At 37.3% G+C, this 26087-nt stretch overlaps 1 protein-coding gene and 1 non-coding gene across 2 annotated transcripts; one reads left to right on the top strand and one right to left on the bottom strand.

Moving 5' to 3' along the window:
- LOC124159601 (actin-related protein 3) lies at nucleotides 1-25160 on the top strand. The gene is made up of 8 exons (XM_046535526.1): nucleotides 1-348; nucleotides 552-732; nucleotides 821-977; nucleotides 1047-1204; nucleotides 1338-1655; nucleotides 1749-1967; nucleotides 10088-10171; nucleotides 23994-25160. The coding sequence occupies exons 1-8, from the start codon at nucleotides 305-307 to the stop codon at nucleotides 24087-24089; spliced, it is 1257 nt and encodes a 418-aa protein (XP_046391482.1). The 5' UTR covers nucleotides 1-304; the 3' UTR covers nucleotides 24090-25160.
- Trnas-aga lies at nucleotides 16980-17052 on the bottom strand. The gene has a single exon. It is a non-coding gene; the product is annotated as a tRNA-Ser (tRNA).
- Nucleotides 25161-26087: the final 927 nt, after the last annotated feature.

A 26087-nucleotide genomic window follows, 5' to 3' on the forward strand; every position in this document is an offset into this window, starting at 1 on the left:
AAACAAGATTTTTCACTGGCATCAAACGTGTACTACTCCCCACTTTCTGTTTACACAGCAGGCCATTCCTCTATTCGTAAATATTGAAAAAATATAAACGCAGGATCTGAGAATTCTCAACCACAAGTTCGCCACTTCCACCATTTCTAATTCGCCTACGTTCAGATAAGGACAAGAGCGAAATGTAATTGGACGCCATATTGGCTTAGTCATTAATTGACGGGTGTGCCGGAGATAACGGAAGGAGGTTATTCATGTAGTGTTGTGCACAGGCCCGTCAAAATTTTGTCATAATTGACCCACAATGACTGGGAGATTACCTGCTTGTGTCATCGACGTGGGTACTGGGTATGTATGTAATATAATTTCGTCAATACTTCGAGCCATATCTTCGATTGTGGTGTTGATCTTATGACACGATCATTGTATGTCATGAGCCATTTATTTATTAGGCTATTTCTATATTTCATGGTTAAAGTTACTTGTTCTAATGTAAACGTGAATTTGAGTTTTTAGTACAAGTTTGCGTCGTAATATACTTATGTTTTTAGATACACCAAGTTAGGGTTTGCTGCCAACAAAGAGCCCCAGTTCATAATTCCGTCTGCAATAGCTATCAAAGAAACAGCAAAAGTAGGTGATCAAGCAATAAGAAGGCTAACTAAAGGAGTGGAGGATTTAGACTTCTTCATTGGAGATGAGGCATTTGAGGCAACGGGATATTCAGTCAAAGTAGGTATATCTTTGGGTGGTGTTGTATTTGCTATCAATTTCATATCAATATGTGGGAATATTTTTAAACTTGGGTTACAAATTCTAGTATCCTGTGAGGCATGGACTGGTTGAAGACTGGGACTTGATGGAAAGGTTCCTCGAGCAATGTATTTTTCGGTATCTCCGAGCAGAACCGGAGGATCATTGTTTCCTATTAACTGAGCCTCCATTAAATACTCCAGAGAATCGAGAATACACTGCAGGTAACAGAATTGTTAAAAATGCATGTGTCTTAAGTTTTTTTTTCGTTTATATCATTGATTTTCTTTCAGAAATAATGTTCGAGTCGTTCAACGTGCCTGGCCTCTACATTGCTGTTCAAGCTGTGTTAGCGTTAGCGGCTTCTTGGGCCTCAAGAACTATAGGTGAAAGGACTCTCACAGGAATCGTTGTTGATAGTGGAGATGGGGTTACACATGTAATTCCTGTGGTGAGTTCTATGTTATGGCTTGAATAGTCATCCTCTATTTGTTTTTCTCTTCGTATGTGGATTTCATAATTCCAAACGACGCACAGAACAGAAAGACAAATGTTATTTTTGAACCAAGTAATTTTTTTCCCAGGCTGATGGCTATGTAATTGGCAGTTGCATCAAGCATATTCCAATTGCTGGACGGAATATTACGTACTTCATCCAATCTCTTTTGCGAGAGCGAGAAATTGGAATCCCACCGGAGCAGTCTTTGGAAACTGCCAAGGCAATCAAGGAAAGGTTTTGTTATATATGCCCTGATATTGCCAAAGAATTTGCCAAGTATGACAGTGATTCTCCCAAATGGATGAAAAAGTTTGAAGGTGTTAATTCTGTCACGAAGCAGCCTTTTGTTGTTGATGTTGGGTACGAGAGATTTCTTGGTCCTGAAATATTTTTCCATCCAGAGGTTTGTACGCCAAGAAAGATGTTTACCTTGATGAATTTTACGTGGTATTTGAATGGTTTTGGTCACTAATGGTTTTGGTTGCATTTTTTGCAGTTTTCTAATCCTGACTTCACAACCCCTATATCAGAAATTGTTGATAATGTTATCCAGAATTGCCCAATTGATGTTAGGCGTCCGTTGTATCACAATATTGTCCTTTCTGGAGGCTCCACTATGTTCCGGGATTTTGGACGCCGTCTGCAAAGGGATGTAAAAAGAGTGGTTGATGCTAGGCTCAGGTTGAGTGAGCAGTTGAGCGGAGGAAGAATCAAGGTATGCATTATAATATTGTTTATTGATAGATGCTCTAAAATTATTTATTAAAGCCTACTTTGAGTGTGGTGTGTTCTCTTTTTTGTGAGCATGAAGAACTAAAAGTGGCATATGCTTAAAATGTACAACCTCAGAGTTACTAACCTTCATATTATGAAATTTCCTAGTCCTTGGCACGCATAGTGCATGGAGAAAACTCCTGCACGAACCTCTCTGCTTACGCGATCTCCCTTGAATGCGGTGCATTTGTGGACCTCGGTTTGGACTTCTCTGTATTAAAATTTCCACGTAGAAATCGCGTTTGTACCATGTTTTAATTTCATATTTAATTCCAAATCCCCAATTATGCTCAGATTCTCATTATTACCTATTTACAGTCTCACTTGTAAGCATCTGATTGGGCATCACAATGGGCGGATCCCTGTGCCAATCTTCAAAGTTGCAAATTTTATGCTCTAGTTAGAATTTATGGTGATTTCAAAGTTTTTTCCTTCGTATTCTTGCCAAACGATTTATTATTTATCAACTAAGTGATAAATTTGCATTTATTAACTTTTATTCCGGTAATTACGTTTGAATTAAAAATTTTAATAGTAGTGAAATTGATATCTTAGAGATATTACACTTCATGAAGCCAAAGAGCTTCTGTAAAACGAAGACTTTGACAAAGTGTAATCAATATACCTTGAGCCACCAGAAGCAGCAGTTGTCACTGATGAGGACATTGCAGATGATCAGGCTGGTGGGCTTGTGGAAAATTGAATGGGAAGACAACTTCAGGCAAGAGTGGAGCTTGTTTTGTGGCTTGATAATGATTATACTAATTAATTTCAAGAGAAGACCAGAAGAATTTCGGTACCAGATTCACGTAAGGAAAAGGATTCGAAGTCAACAAAGCTTACGTTACTTCTCCTACAGAAAAAAGTAAAAAGAGAGGCAGCCAATTGGCGACAGGAAGGTCTTTTTGTAAGATTTAGGCTATTCCGCAAAACAGATCTTCCTGAATTGAGGAAAAAAGCATGTGTAGAAATTTTTGAAATGGTTTTTTTGCGGATGAAGTTCTCTTTTTTTCTCATGGCAGAATCAGATAATTATACTGCGTGTATTGTTTTTTCATCTCCTAATATCAGTGTAGAATAGATGAAAATTTTCATAGGAACTTTAGTGTTATGGGGTTGTAACAGGGTTCCTTCCATGCGATGCCTGGAATGATTCCTGGGATGATTCTGGGGATGTTCAGAACTCAATGGGTGCCATAGCCAAGCGAAGGAATAGGTTCCTTGTGATAATAATAATAATAATAATAATAATAATAATAATTTTTATTGTTCTGTTGGTCCAAGGAATAGAACATAGAACATGGTCAAGAGAATATTACAGGTAAAAAGAGATACCAAACACACAAAAAACGACACAGATCAATTATACATTATCACACATATATTCGTCTAGATTGTAATAGGCTTTGGATAAAAGCAGCCTTCTCAATTCGCGCTTGAAGGTTGCAATGTTGGACTGAGTTTTTACATGCGGTGGTAATTTATTAAAAATAAGGGAAGCTGAGTGATGAGTTCCCTTTATGTGATAAGTAAATGCCTTCACTGTGTTGACTATACGATGCCCGACATGAAAGACAAATTATGGGAGCTATGCCCGTAGATCACTAAATTGAAAGAACGTTTCAGGGGGATTTTTCTCACCGAGAAAACTCTTTTGATAGGAGTATGATTGGGTATTTCGGTATCAATCCTTGCATGCAATTCATTTGGCAGAAGTCAATCCATTTTGGTGGTGCTGGTGGAATATTTTTTCTTGGCTTTTGGGTGTAGCTGTTCACAATCTGTTCACAAGCGGAAATCTGGTCACAATTAGAGTTCAGGGGTGTAATAGTGCAAACATTACTGGCCATATATTGATGCGAATCCAAGTATAGCCGCCGTACTACTTCATTTTCAACGGAGGTAGACAATGAATTATGTTACGATGCTAATGATCATTTAGTCCCTTTTTATACTAAATAAAATATGACGTTGCCGTGCTGGAGAATATTGGGCTTCCATCAACCGCACTGCATGCGATATATGTAATATGGACAAATATTGCTTTTCTACTTAACACTCAAAATGGTACGTGTATGCCGGCATTCAAATCTAAATCAATCTTTAGTTTATTTGAAACAAATTGATTCACATTTCATTCAATTTAATACTACAATACACTCTTATGTGTTGTGAGAATATTTTTCAAATATGTATTTATTCTATTTTTTTCCAAAATTGGGGTAATGCATTTTCAACTGTTTTACTTATTCTCCATGTAAAAATATTATTTAAACTTACCTTCAACAAATTATTTTTTGTGTCAATTCAAAGTTCTGTAATTTCATGACACTCCTGGCGAAAACTTTACATAAATTTAAAATAATTTTTCTTGATGTGCATTTGAAAACATAATAAATTTAAATATACCCCACATTTGTGAAATGACATTACATCGAAAAATTTATGAATCGCTGGCAATGGAACACTGAAAATTATAGCTAAATTTTCAATAAGTTTCTTCAAATGAAAACAAAAGCTTGAAAATAGTGTACATAAATAATAATGTGTCCAAAATAAATGTTTTTCTTGTGTTTTATCATATTAATTAACTCAGCAGCAAAAATACGAAAAATATTTGCTTTATCTGGGGAAACGTTACCATGCACCAAAAGACAACAGAGAATGTGATACTTATGTCACTGCCTGTATCTCGGAAACTACGCAACCGATCAACGTAATATTTTCAGAATGTTGAAAAAATGAGACCCTTAGCGTTCCCCTAGAATATCAATTATTAATCTAAAAAAATATTTTGAGTGGATCCAGGTTAAGCCATGAAAAACTTACTTGGAAATTGCCACAGTAATATGTGTTATCTACCTTATCTTATAAATTGTGCACGCACACTCAGTTTGGTAAATGCAATAGTTTGACCCAAGCTGATGACCTCTCCAGTACAAAATAACGATTGTAATGCAATCTGATACATATCAACAAATGAACAAGATGTTGAGTAACAAATTTAGGCTGATGAGTCTGTAAATCATTTCTGCAATGCAACCGAGACTTCTCTAAATCATCTGACGAACTAATGGCGGAAGGGACCCTCGCATTGCCTGTCAGAAGCTCTAAATGTAGTAAAAATAGCAACTGTTGTTTTTTTCTTTAGTGTTGGGTATTTTATAGAAAATATTCATTTTTCATGATCGTGGAAGGGTTAAAAGATGAAATTCCAGGTTTGCTGAATTTAGTCATCAGTTTTAACAAAAGATATGACATCTTGACTGTTAAAATGTTCATTTTGTGAATGAATCTAATTAAAATTTGACTTCTTGACTGCTTATCTTATCATATTTTCACAACGTTAAGCGTGAAATGATTTCATATGTAGCTGTGTAGACTTTTATTAGGGTCGTTGTGTTGGAGAAAATTTAAATTGATTGTCAAATTTTTGTTGTCCTAACTGCATATGATGGACCAAATCAGAGTTTTTTTTTGCATTTGCTTAAATATTAAGGCATTAAGGTTTGTCAAAGGCTTCACCATACCACGGAAGCTCAGTGTAAGGAGTGCTTATAATCCGTAGAAAATCACTCATTTCATCTAGAGCTGGTTATATCAAAAAATGAAAGATGAACCCCCTCAATTCTCCTGGTAACTTTTACGCCCCGCTTTCCTGTCGTATTGGTGCTACTTCACGTCACTTCACTTATTTAGGTCTGCATTTGCCTTCACTTGTATTTTTGAATATAATTTTACCAATTAAATATCTTCCCACAAATTATTACGGAGGTTTCCGCGGTTTTATCAACGCGGTGTAAACCCGGAAAACCATCACCAATCTTCCCACAAATGTTTGTGCCCTTTTCCAAAAACCACACATCTTTGGCTGCATGTCACATGATGTGAAGCATTGTGATCAAGGACTGTTGGGGATTGATGAAATGAATGGAATGACCCTATGCCAGCAGGAACTATATTCAAGACATCATGCCAAACTGTCACATTGCAGAGAGTTATACAATACGCAATCATTGTAGGGGGCGGTTTGGTGAGCATGCGCTCACATGCGTGCATGGTCTGTGATCCTCGGAAAACATAAAATATCCCGAACGTGGGGATAGGAAGACCACAAAAAAGGGTTGGTCCCCTACAGGCACAATTCATCTTCGGAGATTCGTTGAGGATACAGGCCTAAGACACATTTTGGAAAAAAAACTTCTATCTTGTACAATAGGGTGGATCGGAAAAATTGATTTTTTCAAATCCATCTGGCCCAATGAAAAAAAGTTGTGGGACCGATCAAAAATAAGGCCTGAAAAATTTGAGACCTCTAGGTGAACCCCTGACCCTTGCTCAAATGCAATTTAGGGGGGGAAGGTCGAAATTCGAATAATGTAATATTTTATGGTCGTTCCGTATAGATATATATTAGAGATGTGCGAATAGTATCCGCGAATACTCGAATACCTCGAATATTAGAAAGTATTCGATATTCGAGGTTTCGAATAGTTATGCGAAAAGTACCGCCTCGAATACCTCGAATACTTTGAATTTCGCGTCATACACTGTCGCACGCACGTCGTTGGTAGTTGACTCGGAAAAATGAAGAGAACTCTAGTCGTTTAGTGCTCGCTGCGCCGTTTTACGCAAGTTGACGAATTACATCAAATTCGTGGATTTTAGCGGAGAAAAGAGTTCGACGAGGGGAACCGAAAATGGTCGGGTGAAAAAATCCGAAAATCCCCGATTCCCCCCACCAGGAGAACCTCAGTGCCGTGGGATAACAACCTTAGGGCATTTCCCACGATCCGCTATCCCCCTCCATTCAGCACTTGCCTCACCCACTCTGACGCTTTCCTCTTCTCGGAAATCAAACAAAAGGCCCCAGATCGCGCAGGGATCGCATTACGAAGACCCCTGCTTCGAAAAAAAGATCGAGATACGAGAACAATAAAAACGTGTTTCACGCCCTCCCCCCTTTTCTCACCCACTGACCTTTTTCTGGCTACCTGCTTCGAAGTTCCCCATTTCTGGAGGTCAACAGCTGTGTGAGTAACGTGGGATACTTACATTAGCGCATTTCCCAAGATCCGGTATCCCTCTCCATTCATCACTAGCCCCCCCTCTGAGGCTTTCCTCTTCTTCGAAATAAAAGAAAGGTCACAGCTCGCGCAGGGTTCATATTACGAAGACCTTAGCTTCGAAAAAATACCAAGTTACACGAGAACAATAGAAACGTCTTTCTGGCCCTCCCTTTTCTCCCCCGCTGACCTTTTTTTTCCTACCAGCTTGGAAGTTCCCCATTTCTGTGGAGGTCAACCGCTGCATGAGTCATCTATTAGCACAAAAGGTGTCTAAGAATGACTTTCGTCAATTGATGTTACACCTTCATTGAATTGAAATATTAGTAATGTGCGCGTAATTTCAAAAAGAATAAGACCAAACACGACGTATTTCTGAGTTTATTTAAGCATTTTACGCAAAGAAATAAATGTCAAAATACGACGGAGACTTAGCATTCTGGCGAAACTCGATATGAGCAGCAGAGATTCTCGGGAGTTGATGCCGTATTTTTTTCCGAAAACATATATCAAGTTACAATTTATGAGTGGTGCTATAAATCTTTATTGTTACAGTCCCAGACAAAGGGATATTTTCTCAGAATATTTGGTTTCTGCCTGATAGCAATTCCAATTCATCTTCTTATCTCGTGAGAACTCCCAAAGGTGGACTAATAATAATAACTAACAAAAAAAACTAACAAAATAATTGAAGAAAATCCGGTGGAAAAGAGCTTGTATTTTGCAAAATGCCTCAGATTGTCAGCTAGCACTTGGCAGCAGGAGTGAGGGTAAAGCGATGTTAGTTGAATTAATTATATGCCCAATTGTTTCCATAAAATTAAAATATTCATTAATCAGCTAAATTCCTGTTCGAATCATTTAAAGGAAATCAAAATTACTCCCCAAAATCTTGTGTTTCCTGCTGCAAAGGCAACCGAGTCAAACATACCAGCATTCATCATTTAGTATTCGAGGTATTCGAAATTCGAGGTATTCGAATATTCGAGCAATGATTTAATATTCGAATTCGATATTCGAATTCAAGAAATCTGCTATTCGACCCATCTCTAATATATATATATATGTTGGCATGATGTCTTGATAAAATATCCATAAGTTATGCTTTTGCATTGATTTCAAAATACAGCCAACTCTTTGATCATTTCAGAAATTTGCCAACAATAGGGTAGTTTCCTTCATCAAAGAAAACGAAAGGCATTGATTGCGATTCGTTACCCACCATTAGTGTATTCATAATACACAAATTATTTGGTTTTTGAAATACCGGTTTAGACGAATGGCAAGGGTCAAATTTTATCCTCATTTGAAAAAGGCCAGATTGGCGCCCATGCGATTCCACTCCACGTGACGTCACAGGGACCTAGTTTCTACACGAGAGGATAGGAGTTATACATCGTCTGAGGTTACCAATGCATGCATGAGGCACAGAGCTCAGGGAAACATGTCTTAATAATCACCTACTAAAACTGGCTAAGGTCGGAAAGTTTTCTTCGTTTGATAAGGTATTAATAATTCTTATTTAATCCAAGCGCTACCTTTCAGCAAGGTACTCAGCTACCCGCTGGCAGCCTGCGACGTATCAGCGCTAAGCCTCGCCTCAAGGTCACCTCACCGGGCGGGAGGGGGAACCAGAAATACGACGTACGGAGATATTTCCCGGCATTCATACTTGAGCGTCGCGTTTTCGCGCGCCTGAAAATTTTCACTTTTCATTTAATCGCGAAAAATAGATATTGTCATTTAAAAATCTAAAAGCATGAAATACGTACACCAGGAGTAATAATCTTTCGATTAAGGCAATAAAAAAATAATAGGAAACCACCCTATTGCCAATGGCTAAGTTACTGTTCAATTAGGGCAAAAATTTCGTGCATTTTGACGTATCTGACACCGTTTAGCCAAAAAATGCTTAATTTGAGTCTGCGTCCGCAAAGAGAATATTCCAATGCCCACGCAGCGTTGCAGATACAAGAACGATCCCGTCTCCACCCCGCTTTGCTTCTCCCCCTCTCACCCCTCGAATACATACAGCTAAATTCATCCCGAGTGTGGTGCTCGGAGGGCGTTCATCTTTGATAATATAAATCGGATGATGGTAGAAGGTAAAAAAGGATGCGTAGTGAGACGACTTGTACCTTATTTGGCCCCTCATCGGCGTTAAAGAAATAGATGTTGCCAACTTTTTGAGATGTGATGAAATATATTTAGGTCCGAGAATGCAGGAAAGGAGGTTACGGTCTATGAAAAGGCCTCTCGAGTGGCTATAAAGGTGTGTCATTTTAAATATTTTTCCTTGCACATTTTATTTTATTCTTTTTCAGATCTCGGAAGTGGATCAAATGGTTGCTTTTCAAAGGAACTCGCAAGTTACTTGTAGTATACGATTGAGAATTTTTTCCACCTCGAGACAAGTGAATTACAAAGTCAGCAAAATGCCTTATTGGGGTCGTCATGTACTTCACAAAATACTTCCACATGCCACATAGTGACCACCTCCAGTTACACCATGAGTTATATGTGATAGTGAGGCTTAGTGTGATTTCTGGCACTATTTAATTAGGTTGTGCTGCAGAGGTTGGAAGTATCAAATTTCAAATATCCATAGGTTATGCTTTTGCATTGATTTCAAAATACAGCCAATTATTTGATTATTTCAGAAATTTGCCAACAAAGGACGGACATTATTAAGTGTGGTGAAGCGGGCAAAGCAAAATATATATTCAATGGAGACATAAACAGCAATATCTTTAAAACATTATTCTAAAAAAATGGAAAAATTATTAGATTTTGATGTTTCATTACATTATGCTGATGGTTTAATTACTGCCAGTATTTATGTTGAAATTAATTATCGGCTCACCCCTAGTTTATATCTTAAAACTTTTAGGCTGTTGCATGATTTTATTCTGGGAATATGCTCTTAATTAGTGACTTAATCAACGAGCTTATGATGTTTGTTTGTCTTATTTCCATTTGTTCATTCATTTTGCAGCCAAAACCTATAGATGTCCAAGTGATTTCTCACCACATGCAGAGATATGCCGTGTGGTTTGGAGGAAGCATGTTAGCATCAACAGTAAGTTAACCTTGCATTTTTGCTCCATTTGTTTTGATTGATATTATTAATTATTGTCATTTTCAATGTAAAGAAAATTAGATGCCCTGATTTTTACCATGTTGTCTTCCTATTTAAAAATTTGAAACTTCAAGACTTATCTATCAATGTATATATGTACATGTAACTATATAACAAGAAAGCCGTAATATTTTGAGAATTTCTCATTATTTGGGCTTGAGCCCAAGTAATATTTTATTTTGGTTATTTTTTAAGTCGGTCACCTGCATTGCTGACTATGAACTTGAACATTGAAAATAATGCAGTATTTATATCGTATGACCATAGCAATATGAAAATTTTTACTTCGAATCCAACAGATTGTTGTGTTAACTGATAATACCTTTACTGGCAAAAGTTTGATTTTATTAATTGTAATTATGTAAAGAACACAATTAATTAAATGTAATTAATTGTGTTCTTTACATTCATGAGTACTAGTTCCATTGTTTGGGGTTAACATCGCATATTCTTTGGAGCTTACCGTATTTCTCCGAATGTAGTGGGTTGCTGTCATGCAAGTGTGCCAGCTATTATCTGAATCTCAGGTTTTATAAACACGCGGTGCCAATATTTTAGATGGAAACTGACTCGCCTTCTTCTAGAGGACTGTAATGCACTGCGATCAAGAGTGTTTATCACTTCCTGCTAGGCTATAACACTAGCAGGTGTATACAAAAGCGTCACAATACGTGTCTGTGATTAAGATAACATTCGTTAGCGCTACATGCGATGTAATATGTACTAACGAGTGGTAAAGGTTAGTTTTCGGTGTCAAAATCAGAAAACCAGGTGCCTTCAATTAAATAACTGTTGATTAAAAATAGTTGTTATACATTAGCTATTAAGAGATATTAATCCTTAATGTATTTCTCCATAAGTGGTGAGCAGACTTGAAGATCTTAAAAATTCAAACCATTTGTGAATGAATGCATGAGGAAATACTACATTTACTACGTTCATTGTCATTAATTCTTTGGACTTTATAGAATATTTCACCATAACGGCCATCTATCGCATATGGATACAGCAATGTAGGTCATGAACAGCTGAAATAGGACACACCTTAGATCGACACATTTCATCCTTTGATTCATTGATTGCCATGAGCTCCTCATACTCACTTCTACACTATTTCATCCAGCAGCTGAGATTCTCTTCCTTTTGTTATCATCAGTCAATTACTGAGTAAATGCTGGGGTCAGGGCTTGCTTATATCGAAATTCAGAAACGAATTGATAGTTAAAATGAGTTTTTCATTCTGCTTTATTTACATAAGTATTAAGATTCAGTTGCATGTATTTACTATAAATTAAACAAAGTATTAATTTTTTGTTTCACCTGTGAAGCAACTGGGGACAATCACTTACAGCTCCTTTTTATCATGCATTGAAAAAGTAAATTTAGAGTGAATATTAAATGTTCATTACAAACCTCAGGCTCATAATTCATCCCTAACTTAAGGAACCTCTCTGCTTTTGAAAGCATCCACTTTCTCAATATCCTTTTATGAGGTTTATCACTAAATTGATATCTGAAAATTAACAGAGCTTTTTTACAAATTCTGATAAACCTCTTCGGTGGACACAGCAAACCCTCAACATCCTTGGTTATTCCTGGAAATGTTCTTTCCATGATTAATATTTGACACCTATCCTCAATTGTTTTCTTCCCTGAAAAATTTTTCTTGCAGTTAATGCATCCACTTTTAGCCAAGAGTTTCTTAAGATATCCAGCGAAATAAATGATTGAGCAATGTTCCAAAGTTAAAACATCCTCGTTAACCCTAGAGTAGGCGTGCCTGATAGTTTTACACAACTGGGTGTGTGGTGTACTTTGCTTACAATATATGCTTGTGCATAATGTAAATGCATGCGGTATTTATATGATAACACTCGATTTTTGCTAAAATGTACCTTTATTTGTATAACTTAGTTCAAGCTTGTAGAGTAAAGGTGATACAGATAAGAAGGTACACAGGTGGTACACGCCCGGTCGCACGGCATAATTTTTACGTCACGGGTGTCGGGTCCCTCTTGTGGGTCTAAAAAAATTTCTAAAATACTTATTGGTTTAAAAATTAACGGTATCGACAGTCAAAATGACATTTTAGGAATTAAGAAGGGTCGTTTTTTTATCTCCCGCAACCTTCAATATCCCCACTTCTCGTCACCCAAACCCCATCCTCCACCATACCTCCTCCCTGGAAGTTAAACCAATAGCATTGTGGATTTTACAGTGAGCATGTCAGTATGATCGAAAAATCGATTCGATTATTATAGCAAATACACAAATTGGCATAAGTTGAATAGTATATCCGTTGGACCAATGAAATTTGGTGAATGTGTACATCTTGGTATTCCTCACAATGCCCAATCAAAATATGTTTTGTATGTAGTCTCACGTTCGATATATATCAAATCTACTTTTTCTTAAAATATATCGAATTGCTATAACATATAGGATTTTACATCCAAGGACATAGTTGACCAGGAATTATATAGTAGACACCCATAGACTGGAAGTTAAACCAATAGCATTGTGGATTTTACAGTGCGCATGTCAGTATGATCGAAAAATCGATTCGATTATTATAGCAAATACACAAATTGGCATAAGTTGAATAGTATATCCGTTGGACCAATGAAATTTGGTGAATGTGTACATCTTGGTATTCCTCACAATGCCCAATCAAAATATGTTTTGTATGTAGTCTCACGTTCGATATATATCAAATCTACTTTTTCTTAAAATATATCGAATTGCTATAACATATAGGATTTTACATCCAAGGACATAGTTGACCAGGAATTATATAGTAGACACCCATAGACTGGAAGTTAAACCAATAGCATTGTGGATTTTACAGTGCGCATGTCAGTATGATCGAAAAATCGATTCGATTATTATAGCAAATACACAAATTGGCATAACTTGAATAGTATATCCGTTGGACCAATGAAATTCGGCGAATGTGTACATCTTGGTATTCCTCACAATGCCCAATGGAAATATGTTTTGTATATAGACTCAAGTTCGATATATGTCGAATCTACTTTTTGTTAAAATATATCGAATTGCTATAACATATAGGATTTTACATACAAGGGCATAGTTGACCAGGAATTATGTAATAGATGACCATAGACTGGAAATAAAATCAATATCGTTGCAGATTTTACAGTACAGTTGTCACTATAATCGAAAGATAGATTCGATAATTATAGCAAATACGAAAATTGGCATAACTTGATTACTATATAATTTGGACCAAAGAAATTTTGTGAATGGGTACATCTTGGTATTCCTCACAATGCCCAATGGAAATATGTGAAATATGCGGCTGGGTATTGGTATTAATTGGTCTCAGATCTTTTATTTTTTTAAATCTGTTATAAATTGCTTAAGTTTATTGTGTTAAAACCCTTACGATCAGAAAGGGAGTAGCTACAATCATAGAGAAAGGTCTAAATTACAAAAAATCGGCCTTTTTAAATAACTTCACCGGTCATCATTAATGTATTTCTCCCCATTACGTAAATATTAAAATTAAAACAATCTCTCAACGCTTATACCATCGTGGTTACTAAGACGACCTTAAGTATTGTTGACGGCGAAAAAGCGTACTCTCCGTATATTTCATCCATTCAAACGATATTATGAGTTTTTTTTCCTTTTTAAGCAACTTATGGGCACATAACTCGGAAACACGTGACACAACAATGCTCCCAACCCCCTAATTACCCGTTTGATGAGTTCAAGCGACTATCGACTCGTTTAAATATTTAGCTACACTGGGCTAATTATTTCCATTAGAATACCCTTTTTAAATCGGAATTATTTGATCTATTTGCAGACAAGGAATGTTTCAAGTTTACTTGGATGTCTGCTCTACTATTGTAGACAACGATCAGTGGCGGAAAAAAAAACTCTCGTTTACTTTTAGAAGAATTTTCAATGGTTAATCATTCGCAAATTCATAGGAGTGTAACTTACGATCTTTAATTGTATATTTCATATCACAAATGTGCAATTATTGTCGTGGACTCGCATGTGGTTGAATACGCCCATAGCGTAAGTATATTCTAGAGGGCTCACGGCATAGGCAGAAATTGTATCAACAGTTTTAACTCTCAAAAAGCAGATAGATGGCCCTGGAGTGGCGAGCAAGAGGCGAGAGAGACCACGTTCAAGGTCGCTTCCAGTCCCTCACCTTTCCTTCCCTCCCTCACCTCTTCCTAACTCTCCGTCCGTCTCCCAAGCATCGAAGGAAGGGAAAACGATGTTTGCCATGGGCTGATTGTGAGAGAAAAAAGACAGGGTCCTATAGGGATTTCTTTCTCGCCTGGCGAGCTGCATCTTCCACGAATCCTTCCTTCTTCTCTCTGCTTGGCTTTCCCCATTACTACTGAAAACAGTTTTTCAACATACAGCTGTGAATAAATGTTGAAACTGTCTCATGCACTTCAAACATTGCAGTCCGAAAGCCAAGAGGAGAGAGAGGGAAATTTCAGGGGGGCCGCAGGCCCTTTAAATATATATTCGCAAACTAAACGAATAGGCTATCAGTTAAGATAGGGTCACGGAAGTATTCACGACCACCACAGATTTTGATGAAATAGTGAGAGGAGATATGCTCGATAACCGAATGGACGTTGGAGGTGTTTCACATGTAGCAGTGTAATACTATGCAAGACAAAATGATTCCTTTGACGAAGTACTACAGCCTTCCGCAATGCGGTCCTGGAACATTGGTAAATTTGAGAGATAATATCGCTGATAGTACTTTGTCGCAAGACATGATACTGAGCCACTTTGTGAAATTTTCTGCACTCCATTTAATAAGGCAAGGAAATATAACCCTTGAATTAGTTCCACGCTGAAAATTTGATGCGAAAGCGGAGACACATTTATGATAATAAGAGTTTTTGGTTTGGAGTTTATTATTTCAGGAATTATTATTATTATAGTATTCTACCGATTGATGTAGGTTTCCATGGAGTACTAAGGAAGTGATTTGGGGGCCTTGCTTTCCCTCCAGCGCTGCCTTCTCCAATTCACTGTAAGGCCTACTTCCTTTCGATCTATCTAAAAATTCAATTCATTTCCTTCCCCTCCCTTGTTTCCATAACATTCTACCCCTAACACCAATTTCAACATCCCCTCCCCACTAAGTATTCGCTCCATCCATACACTCTGTCTCCTCCACACCTCATCTAATTGTTGCCTCTCCTCGCCAACCATATCCATTACTTCCTCGTTCCTTTTCCTCTCCGTCCATTTCACCTTCTCTATTCTTCCCCATACCCACATCTCGAATGCCTCCAATCTTCTCTCGTCTTCTTTCCTCAATGTCCGCGTTTCCGCACCGTAGAGAGCTACACTCCAGATCAGACTCTTCACTAACCTTTTCTTTAAATTCTTACAAATTAGCGAACCTCTCATGAGATTCTCCCTGTTCATGAAAGCGTCCTCTGCTTATGCGATTCCCTCCCTGATGTCTTATGGCAAGTACCGTATAAGCGCGTGTAAGAGGCGCACCTTTTTTCCCAGAAATTGAAGCCAAAAAGGGGGGTGCGCCTCTTACACAAACTTCTTATCTTCCCCTCCCCCTTCGCCGGCCGCAAGTCCAAGGGGAACTGAGTCGCCTTGGTTTTCAGCGTGAGTCAGTCATTTGAAACCCTGGGTCAAAATCAAGCAGCAGGTAGGGGAGTTTCTCCCTTAGTGACGTTTTTGTAAAATGCTCCTGTTTGCATTTATTGTAAGCATCGCGCTGTCACGTCGGTACCCCAGAGGTGAACTTGGAAACGATTGCGTGGGGTGATTCGCTCCGGAGCGCGCAGTAAATTTACTGCCACGAATGGGCATTCCGCGGCATTTATACTGCGTATAGTAATCGCTTATCAAACGTAGAGAAACGCATAGTGTTGAAGGACATGCCTGGTTAATAGTCAATATCTGCCTTGCCGAGCAATTTCCATTACGCTGAGCACATGATTTTTCAAAAATTACCTTCAGATGCTTATATGAGGATTTTTGCAACTGAAAGTTATATTGGTGTCAAAACCTGCAGTTTAAAATATTTGAACGAGTGTGTTCATTGTTGGACTAAATGGTGGATAGAAGCAATCGGAAATACTTATAAGTGAAGAGCGCTGAAGGAGAGGTCGAGGGGAAGGAGTGTATCCGTATTTCAAGCTACGAGGAGCGTATCACCTCCGTATTTCAAGCTACGAGGCTATGAGCGAAGGAGCAAGGGAAACCACGTCCGATCTTGCATTTGACGTCGTTGCCTTGAAAGCGAAGCGGCGAGGGCGCAACAATGTGATATACGTAGTTTGCGCATCCTGAGTTTCCAGTCTGTCTCGTCTTGTTTGAGTGCGCTTATGCTACGTTTGTTTCTTCCGAAATTGTGCTGTTTGGACTATGGTGAATATTAGTAGCCTTGTTTTAACTTTAAATCTTTGTGTCAATCAATTAGAGTTCAAAAAACTTAAATGCCGTCAGATATACGTCGCGTTAGGTCTCATTCGTTTTTGAACCTTGTGCGCGTCATACAATTGCTGTAAGATATTGAGATATCTTCGAGCTCAGTTGGTGACTCACCTAGTATTTGGCCTCCAGAAACTAGGAGAATTGAACCTGGTAGGCCGAAATAGGTCAGTTGGTGAGATGGGGTAGGGATGAAACACATTTCCATTGTGTTATATTTCTAAACCTGCTGCGTGAACGTCGGTGAAATATACAAGAATTGCCATGAGAAAAAATTCCCCTGGACCGGGAATCGAACCACGGACCTTTGGCTTTCTGGGCCAATGCGCAGACCACTACGCTATCCAGGTTCTTTAATTCCCATGGCAATTATACCGAGGCTCATGGCACTAGATGTTAGGCCCTCGCGGTCCATCAAGGATATGTATATTTTTTGAATATACATGTATATTCAAAAAAGTCCTTTGTAGAACATGTTTGAGAATATCCTTGCCTAATATCAAACTTTTGCATTTAACACATGTTAAACTAGCCAAATAGGGTAATTTCCTTCATCTAAGAAAACGAAAGGTATTGTTTGCGATTCGTTAATCACCTTTGTGCATTCATAATATGTTTACAATTTATTTGATTTTTAGAAATCCCAGTTTAGGCGAATGGCAATGGTCAATTTTATCCTCATTTGAAGAAGGCCAGATTGGCACCGATGCGATGCCACTCCACGTGACGTCACAGGGACCTAGATGCTATATAGGAGTTTTATATCATCTGAGATTACCAATGTATGCATGAGGCACAGAGCTCCGGGAAACATCCCTTAACAATCACCTATTAAAATTGTCTTTGGTCAGAGAGTTTCCTTTGTTTGATAGGGTATTAATAATCCTTATTTAAACCAAGCACTACCTGCTAGAAGGTAACTCTACGCTATCGCCATGCTCGGCAGCAAGCAGCCAGAGGTAACGCGGGCTTTTTGCAGCATTCATACTTAGGCGTCGCGTTCTCGTACACTTGAAAATTTTCACTTTTCATTTAATCGCAAAAAACAGATACATATCATCATTTAAAAATCTAAAATCGTGAAATATGCACTCCAGGAGTAATAATCTTTCGATTTAGGCAATAAACAATAATAGGAAACCACCCTATTTAGACAAAAAAATGATTGGGTGAAAGGAGCACCTGTACATGGCATCAACAGTTTCATGTCTTGGTAGTTAACGGACATAGGACAACTACAGCTCTCTCTTTAATCCACACAATCAAACAGGCTGTGGCACTAACAAAATCAGATATAAAGACATACAGTACTCAAAATCTCACCATGAATGACTTCATCGTGTGCTTCCGAAAAACCTGGTGAATTTCTAAAATCACTGCGGTGTGTTTAGAAGGGAATGGCATTAGTGTCTCGCTTATACATCCACAAGGTCCATCGAATTGTTCCACATGGCCCAAAGTAGAAGACTTGTGTAAAGTGCCATTGAAAAATACTCTGTGCAAATTGCGACTCATTCACCGTTTCCAGCCAGTAGCAGTGGGTGTATGCACACATTGGATGCCATGGAAGTAAACAAGATTGAACTTGCTTTCACTCAATAGATGTAACCAATCATTCAAATATGAACTTTTCACTGTTAAGAAGGCTAAGTAGAATGAAACTTCATTTTTATCCCCTTGAAGGTATGCAATCTTGGTGTAAAAGGGTCGAAAACATGCCTAACTTTGACATGCCTGAAAACAAAAGTATAAAAATACTACCTTTTTTATTTTTTTAATTGAAAGCAAAACATTTAAACTACCCCCTGACAAATTTTAAAGAAAATAAAAGGTGGCCTTTTCTTAGTAATAAATTGTTAACTAATGACTAATTTTTATTGTTTAAACAAGTCCCATTTGTTTATTATTTCTTCAAATGACTTTCAAGTTATGCCATAATGTGCATAAATGTATTCTCTTCACAATGAAACAATAACCACTGCATTACAGGCCTTGGTTCCTTAGTAATCAGCATTTATGTGATTTTTCATTTTTTACTCTGAGGCCTGACACTGCAATGTGCAAAGGACGGTAACTTTATGATGGTTCAGTTCTGAGCTGAGATAAAGGCATCGTTATTCATCATAAGGATACTGCTTTCACATATATAAATTTCAGAGAAATCGGCGATGGTCACCTGACATGATTTTGCACTATCTGCCTGATTTGAGATGAAATGGCCCTCAAAACATATTTCCATTGGGCATTGTGAGGAATACCAAGATGTACTCATTCACCAAATTTAATTGGTCCAACGGATATACTATTTAAGTTATGCCAATTTGCGTATTTGCTACAATAATCGATTCAATCTTTCGATTATACTGATACCTGTATTGTAAAATCCGCAATTACATTGATTTTATTTCCAGTCTATGGTCATCTACTATATAATTCCCGGTCAACTATGTCCTTAGATGTAAAATCCTATATGTCATTGCAATTCAATATATTTTAAGAGAAAGTATATTCGATATATATCGAACGTGAGACTACATACAAAACATTTTCAGTGGGCATTGTGAGGAATACTAAGATGTACACATTCGCCAAATTTCATAGGTCCAACGGATATATTATTCAAGTTATGCCAATTTATGTATTTGCTATAATAATCGAGTCAATTTTTCGATCATACTGACATCTGTACTGTAAAATCCGCAATGCTGTAGATTTTAATTCCAGTCTATGGGTAAATACTCTATAATTCCTCGTCAACTATTTCCTGGGATGTAAAATCCTATATGTTATAGCAATTCGATATATTTTAAGAAAAAGTAGATTTGATATATATCGAACGTGAGACTATATACAAAACATATTTCCATTGCGCATTGTGAGGAATACCAAGATGTACCCATTCACCGAATTTCATTGGTCCAACGTATACACTAATCAAGTTATGCCAATTTGCGTATTTGCTATAAAAATTGAATCGAACTTTCGACTATACTGACACGGGACACCTGTATTGAAAAATTCGCAATCCTATTGATATCCCTTCCATTCTATGGTCATTCCCTTATCCCTGCCTTCTCAACTATCCCCGCTTTCTAAATTTCACCTATGTAATAATATTGGTGACGTAGATAGGGCGATGCGTGCATTTCTTACGGGGACCTATTACAAAAAGATATAAATTCATATTGATATATCTTCATTAGGAAACATTACTCTTCTAAAAAATTTATATGTACGCATAATTCATTTCTTCCCTTATATATTGCTAAAATTTTTATCCCCGTAACTATGTAAACAGGTCTGAAAAATGGCTCCATCGAATGTAAACTTAAATCGATTATAACTTCAACTGTAATCAATCGATCCGCTAGATTTTACTATTGTCGGATGAAAAACATTAGCAGTTGTATTGTGTATGACTCTTGTATTCAAAACTTGATTTACAAAAAAGTTATTAGCGATTTAACCGTATCCAAGGAGATTTGTATCGATATAACTCGCACCTGAAGCGATCGAGCGGAATGGCCATCATTGCAAAAGTTGACATTTTTCATAATAATGTTACTCTGAAAATTTCATTTATCTAGCTGGAACGGTTTCTAAGATATTTAAGATTGTATGCTCCACAAAAAAATGGCGACAATGATTTTTCGCGTGCAGGATATTTTTCGGAATTTAATTATTAATTAACCAAGAAGGTTATGGGAGAAACAGTTAGAACGGGAGGGTACGAAGTACCCTCAACAGTTTTTCCAGAAGATTCCAAATTTTCATATGGCATTCGTCTCAATGCCGAAATCCGTGTTTGAAAATTCGCCCATCACGACAATGTAAAATCGAAATCGTTTATTCCTCGGAATTGCTTCAACGTACGAAGATTCCAATATAGCCAAAAAATCAACCAAAAAATCTTCCACCTTATATTTCAAGGAATTTGTCGTACGATTACTGTAAGTTGGTCAAAAAAATTCCTAAAATTTTCCCATAAGAAAAGCATTGAAAGCGTTCAAACTATAATAAAAAAATACTAAATATCAATTCATCGCAAAGGCAACCAAACAAAAAAATCCAGTTTATGTCCATTGAATATTATGTTCCTCTGACGTTTAAAAGCACAAAATAAAAGTGAACAAGTTTTAGTCCCATAAGGCTCCCATGTTAATTCAAGTCGATATATCTCGAAAACTAATCGAATTTTTCAAGTTTTCAGAATTTTTCTCCCGATGATTTTTTTTTACTTTAACGTCCAATAAGCCAAATATCCACACCTATCACAGTTTGGGCTGCGAAATTGTATCAATGAGTCAGTCAGTCAATCAATTCGTCATTATATATTTATTTAAAAAAAATGCCAATATCTTGGTGCTTTTGCGTCAGATTATATTTTTTTTTAAAGATCGCAGAAAACTTCTTAGGACCGTGAGAAACTTCTTAGCACGGATAATCCGCATCCTAGACAAACCGCAGCCGGATAATCGGGAGTCTGCTGTATTACTCTGGATAATTCCCAGGCTCTTAAATGTTCTCCTGTCACTGAAACTGATTACTTTAATGTCCTGAATCTATAAACCTGACAAGAGACTAACCACCAAATAAATTTTGACGCTCAAATTGACGAAAGACACAAGTAAATGATGTGTGGGAGCTCAAAATTTCTCTTTTAAGCAAATTTTTTTACCTCTGTACCGCTTGGAAGGGTTACAGGTGATTTACCTGTTTCTTTTTCAATGTTTATGAAATATTTGTATGATAAGTTTCACATTTATGGAACTATGAGTGTGATAGTTCCAAAAAACATGATTTATTTTACTCAGGAAGCACCTTTAGCATCTACCGTATTTCCCGGCCTATAAGACGCACCGGCGCATAAGACGCACCTGGATTTTTCAGGTTAGAATTTACGAAAAAAACTAAAATACTTGGATAATACAAAAAAGAATTTTAATGATAACATTTTACATAAAAACGGAACTTTAATATTAAAAATTTTTAAAATTATTAATGAGCAAATATATCAGAGTTTATTCATCATAGAACCCCAGAAATTCCTCATCACTGCTGCTAAAATCATTCGCGTAGATATTTTCTCGGGAGTCGTCACTTTCCTCATACAAAATGTCATCTTCACTTCCATCTAGCGCATTGCTGATTCCACACTTTTTGAAAGACTTTATGATAGTCTCAGTTTTTACTTTCTGCCAGGACTTTTCACCCACTCACAAACGGTAGAAATTGATGGCCGTTTCATTCTTCCGGTCGGTGTGAAATCGTGAGTTGGTGCCTCAATCCACTTTATCCATTCTTCACGCATAAATCCCTTGAATGGTTTATTGATTGAAACATCCAAAGGCTGCAGTTGAGAAGTCAATCACGCCGGGACCACACCCTCTGCAACCACAGTTTCATACCCTCTCCATCCATCCATCCCTTAGGATGAACATGAATATAAATTCCATGTGGAATTGTACACTTAGGCAGCGTTTTTCGTTTAATGATCAACAAAGGAGGGAGTTTTGAACCATCACCACAACACGCAAGGACAACAGTATAGCGTGTTTTTTCGTTGCCGGAAGTCTTTATCGTAACTGTCTTTGCACCTTTAACGTCCACAGTTCTATGTGATGGCACATCAAATGTCAAGGGAACCTCATCCATATTTCCTATCTGTCCTATTTCAAAACACTTCATTTTTCTCAGGTTAAGTACGTATTTATGGAATTCGATAATTTTTCTTTCGTATTCGGGTGGCAGTTTTTGTGCTATTGTGGTTTTAGTACGCATGCACAGACCATTTCTCTTCATAAATCTTTCACACCACGACGTTGTCCCAGAAAAATCGGCTATAGACATATCTATCGCCAACTTTCTCGCTTACATTAAAATCATTTTTGTTGAAACAGTGATCCCGTTCTTCCTGTGATTTATTATCCAGGTCTTAACGTGCTCCTCAAGCTTTGGCCATTTCGGAGAACATGAACGAAAAGTTTTCTTACTCTTATTTGCATTCATTAAATCTACCTTCTGCTTCCGCCATTCTCGTATCATCTTCTCGGTTGGAGGTGGGCCGAAACGCCTTGCAGCTGCCCAGTTGCCGTGTTCCGAAGCATATTTCACGACTTCAAGTTTAAACGCAATACTGTACGACAATCTTCTCTCTTTAGATCCCATTAGGTTATTCTAATTTTGACTTTTTATACAGAAATTACCAAGTTTCTGTGCTTAGAAGCACATGTGCAGACTAAATAGAAAGATACGTATTACGCCTGAACTGACTGAACACTGAGCTCATACTTTGTTACCTAAGGTTGAGTGCCGGTGGTACCGGTAGACTCGTGAGTTTATCGTGAGAGATACAATGTATTAGCATATAGATGACATCTCCATTAGCTCAATGTATGTAAGTTTTGCAGCAGCACCCATTGCAAGATTAAACTAAACATGCTACATTGCATGCATTTCTGATTTATCCGGGAATTTTTTTAAGGGAGTTAGACATCGACGTTTTAAAACTTTATTTCTAACAACCTGCTCAAAAGAGTGCTATGTATTATCAAAATTTTTAATGAATTGAACTATTTCCAATGCCTGATACACTAAAAAATACTTAATGGTAATTATTTATCCTGTCAAAATGGTTGCTTATTATAGGACGAAGTTATACCCGTGATATCCGTATACCATCGGCGCATAAGACGCAGGCAAATTTTACAGCACATTCAGGAGAAAAAAAGTGCGTCTTATCGGCCGGGAAATACGGTATATAAGTCGCCATTGTATCTCCTTAGATGAATGATAGGAAACAAATAAATATCAATCATACATTCTTATAAATTCTTCCTATTAGGAGTTGTTTGTTCTTTTATTTGAAATTCCTCTAAGGTTTTTTTTTACCACTTTTGGAATCGTGTATTTGGAGTCAGCATGACCTGTACTGGGTAATGGGAATATTCTCAGGCTGCTGACGGTAATTTATCATCATTTTACAGAAAAACAAAAAAAAATGTTATATTTTTAGTCTACTTTATCCTTATTTGACAAAAATAGGAAGATAATGAGAATAACAAACATTTTGAAAATTTCAATGGAAAATATTCATAATTAAAAACTGCTGCAGTCTTCCAGACCAGTCAAGGGCTCATACTTGTTTGAAAAAGTCTGGTGTTATGAATTTGTGTGCAAAATCATGCTTCTGCATAAATACATGGTACATATTCCTTTGAAGCAATCTGTGAAACACAAATCTTGAGTCTGGTGTTTCGACAATTTAATCCTGCAAAGCTTTCTTTTGCAGCCTGAATTCTACCAAGTGTGCCATACAAAAGCAGCATACGAAGAGTATGGACCCAGCATATGTCGGCACAACCCTGTGTTTGGCACAATGACCTAAAGCTTAGAGGATGAAACTTAACAGTTAATTAAAGAAGTGAAAATGTGGTGCTGGGATTGTATGGTGCTGCAGTTTTAAGGTATCAGATTTCTGATTGACTGGCTGTTAAATACAACTGAAATGTGTACATAAGTTAACTTGTGAAAAAATGTGCTTTCGTGGGGATATTGATTTTTTTTGGAAATGTATGGTGTAGTGAGGACGGTAAGGTGCAGTTTCAAGTCTCAGAGGAAGAGTGTGGGCGGTAATTAATCTCTTGGTACAAAGAGTAGTTTCATTCAAATTAAGATTCAGGAATGCAAGAAATTTGGTTTTACAGCCCATGGCATTTATATCTTGCTGTCTGACGTTCCATGCAGTTCAAATTAGGAGCGAAAGATTATTGATTTTTAGTTATTAATATTCATTTAAGTTTTATTTGTCTAAAAAATTTTAGGAAATGATTAATTTTCATTCCTTACCAAAGAGCTCTGCCTGTAAACCTTGTTACATAGTTAATTTTAGGTTAGCCTTCCTTAGCTTTTTGAATCAAATTAGTTCAGTGTTTATCAATTCATGCTGTATGTTATGTCAAGAATTATTTTTAACTCTCAGTTGTCAGTGTATCTCATTTGCATGTAATCATGGACAATATCCACTTCTATGTCTTTAAATACTTCATATTGATGATTTTTTTAATGCATGTAACACCTAATTAAAGTCATTGATATAATTAAAGCTACTGCTGCACATGTTTTGTACTGATGGTGACCATTTCTCAGTTACTGCTAGGTGGATCAAAATCAGCTTATATTATCATCATAGATCTGGGCCATATTTGTTAATATTCCCTTGCTATACCTCCTCTCTGTGATTGAATTCTGGCTCAGTGGTGAATTTCAATCTATTATTGCCACTACTATCATTCTATGAAAGATTAAGCTAGAATTTGATCCTAGGATGGGGAAATAATTTTGTCATTCGTATTTTGTTATGCTAATTCCTATCATTTAATATTGCAACTCAATCAATTATGTTATAGGTTTGACCTGACATTTGTCAAAATACTTAATAAAAATAAATTTGAAGCTATACTGTTGGAAGTTCAGCCTGCTTCAGCAAAGGAAAAAAAAAATGCAGTGAGCCATTGTACAATATTCCTCAGATTGCCTCAAAATAGAAATAATAGGTAATTGTGAAGTTTTTGGTAATGTTTACATTTTGTAAATGTTTGGCTGTCAAGGAGTGAATTAATTTGAATGGTGAGAGTACACCTGGTTTGGAGTGTAGTGTTGATGAGCTCATCTATAGTTGCATTAATATTTGGCATCCCTAGTGCTCAATGAAATGGGAACCATTATTTCATAGATAAAAAGTAGAGATGTGCGAATAGTATCCGCGAATACTGGAATACCTCGAATATTAGAAAGTATTCGATATTCGAGGTTTCGAATAGTTATGCAAAAAGTACCGCCTCGAATACCTCGAATACTTTGAATTTCGCGTCATACACTGTCGCACACACGTCGTTGGTAGTTGACTCGGAAAAATGTAGAGAACTGTAGTCATTTAGTGCTCGCAGCGCCGTTTTACGCAAGTTGACGAATTACATCAAATTCGTGGATTTTAGCGGTGAAAAGAGTTCGACGAGGGGAACCGAAAATGCTCGGGTGAAAAAATCCGAAAATCCCCGATTCCCCCCACCAGGAGAACCTCAGTGCCGTGGGATAGCAACCTTAGGGCATTTCCCACGATCCGCTATCCCCCTCCATTCAGCACTCGCCTCACCCACTCTGACGCTTTCCTCTTCTCCGAAATCAAACAAAAGGTCCCAGCTCCCTTAGGGATCCCATTACGAAGACCCCTGCTTCGAAAAAAATATCGAGTTACGAGAACAATAAAAACGGGTTTCACGCCCTCCCCCCTTTTCTCACCCACTGACCTTTTTCTGGCTACCTGCTTCGAAGTTCCCCATTTCTGGAGGTCGACTGCTGTGTGAGTACCGTGGGATACTTACAT

This window comes from Ischnura elegans, chromosome 5 (assembly GCF_921293095.1).
Source record: "Ischnura elegans chromosome 5, ioIscEleg1.1, whole genome shotgun sequence".
Taxonomy (NCBI): domain Eukaryota; kingdom Metazoa; phylum Arthropoda; class Insecta; order Odonata; family Coenagrionidae; genus Ischnura; species Ischnura elegans.

Bases quoted from the DNA above. Each gene is read 5' to 3' on its own strand.
- LOC124159601 (XM_046535526.1), top strand. From the start codon at position 305: ATGACTGGGAGATTACCTGCTTGTGTCATCGACGTGGGTACTGG. The intron at 349-551 runs GTATGTATGTAA...TTATGTTTTTAG, and splicing joins GTCATCGACGTGGGTACTGG to ATACACCAAGTTAGGGTTTG. The intron at 978-1,046 runs GTAACAGAATTG...ATTTTCTTTCAG, and splicing joins GAATCGAGAATACACTGCAG to AAATAATGTTCGAGTCGTTC.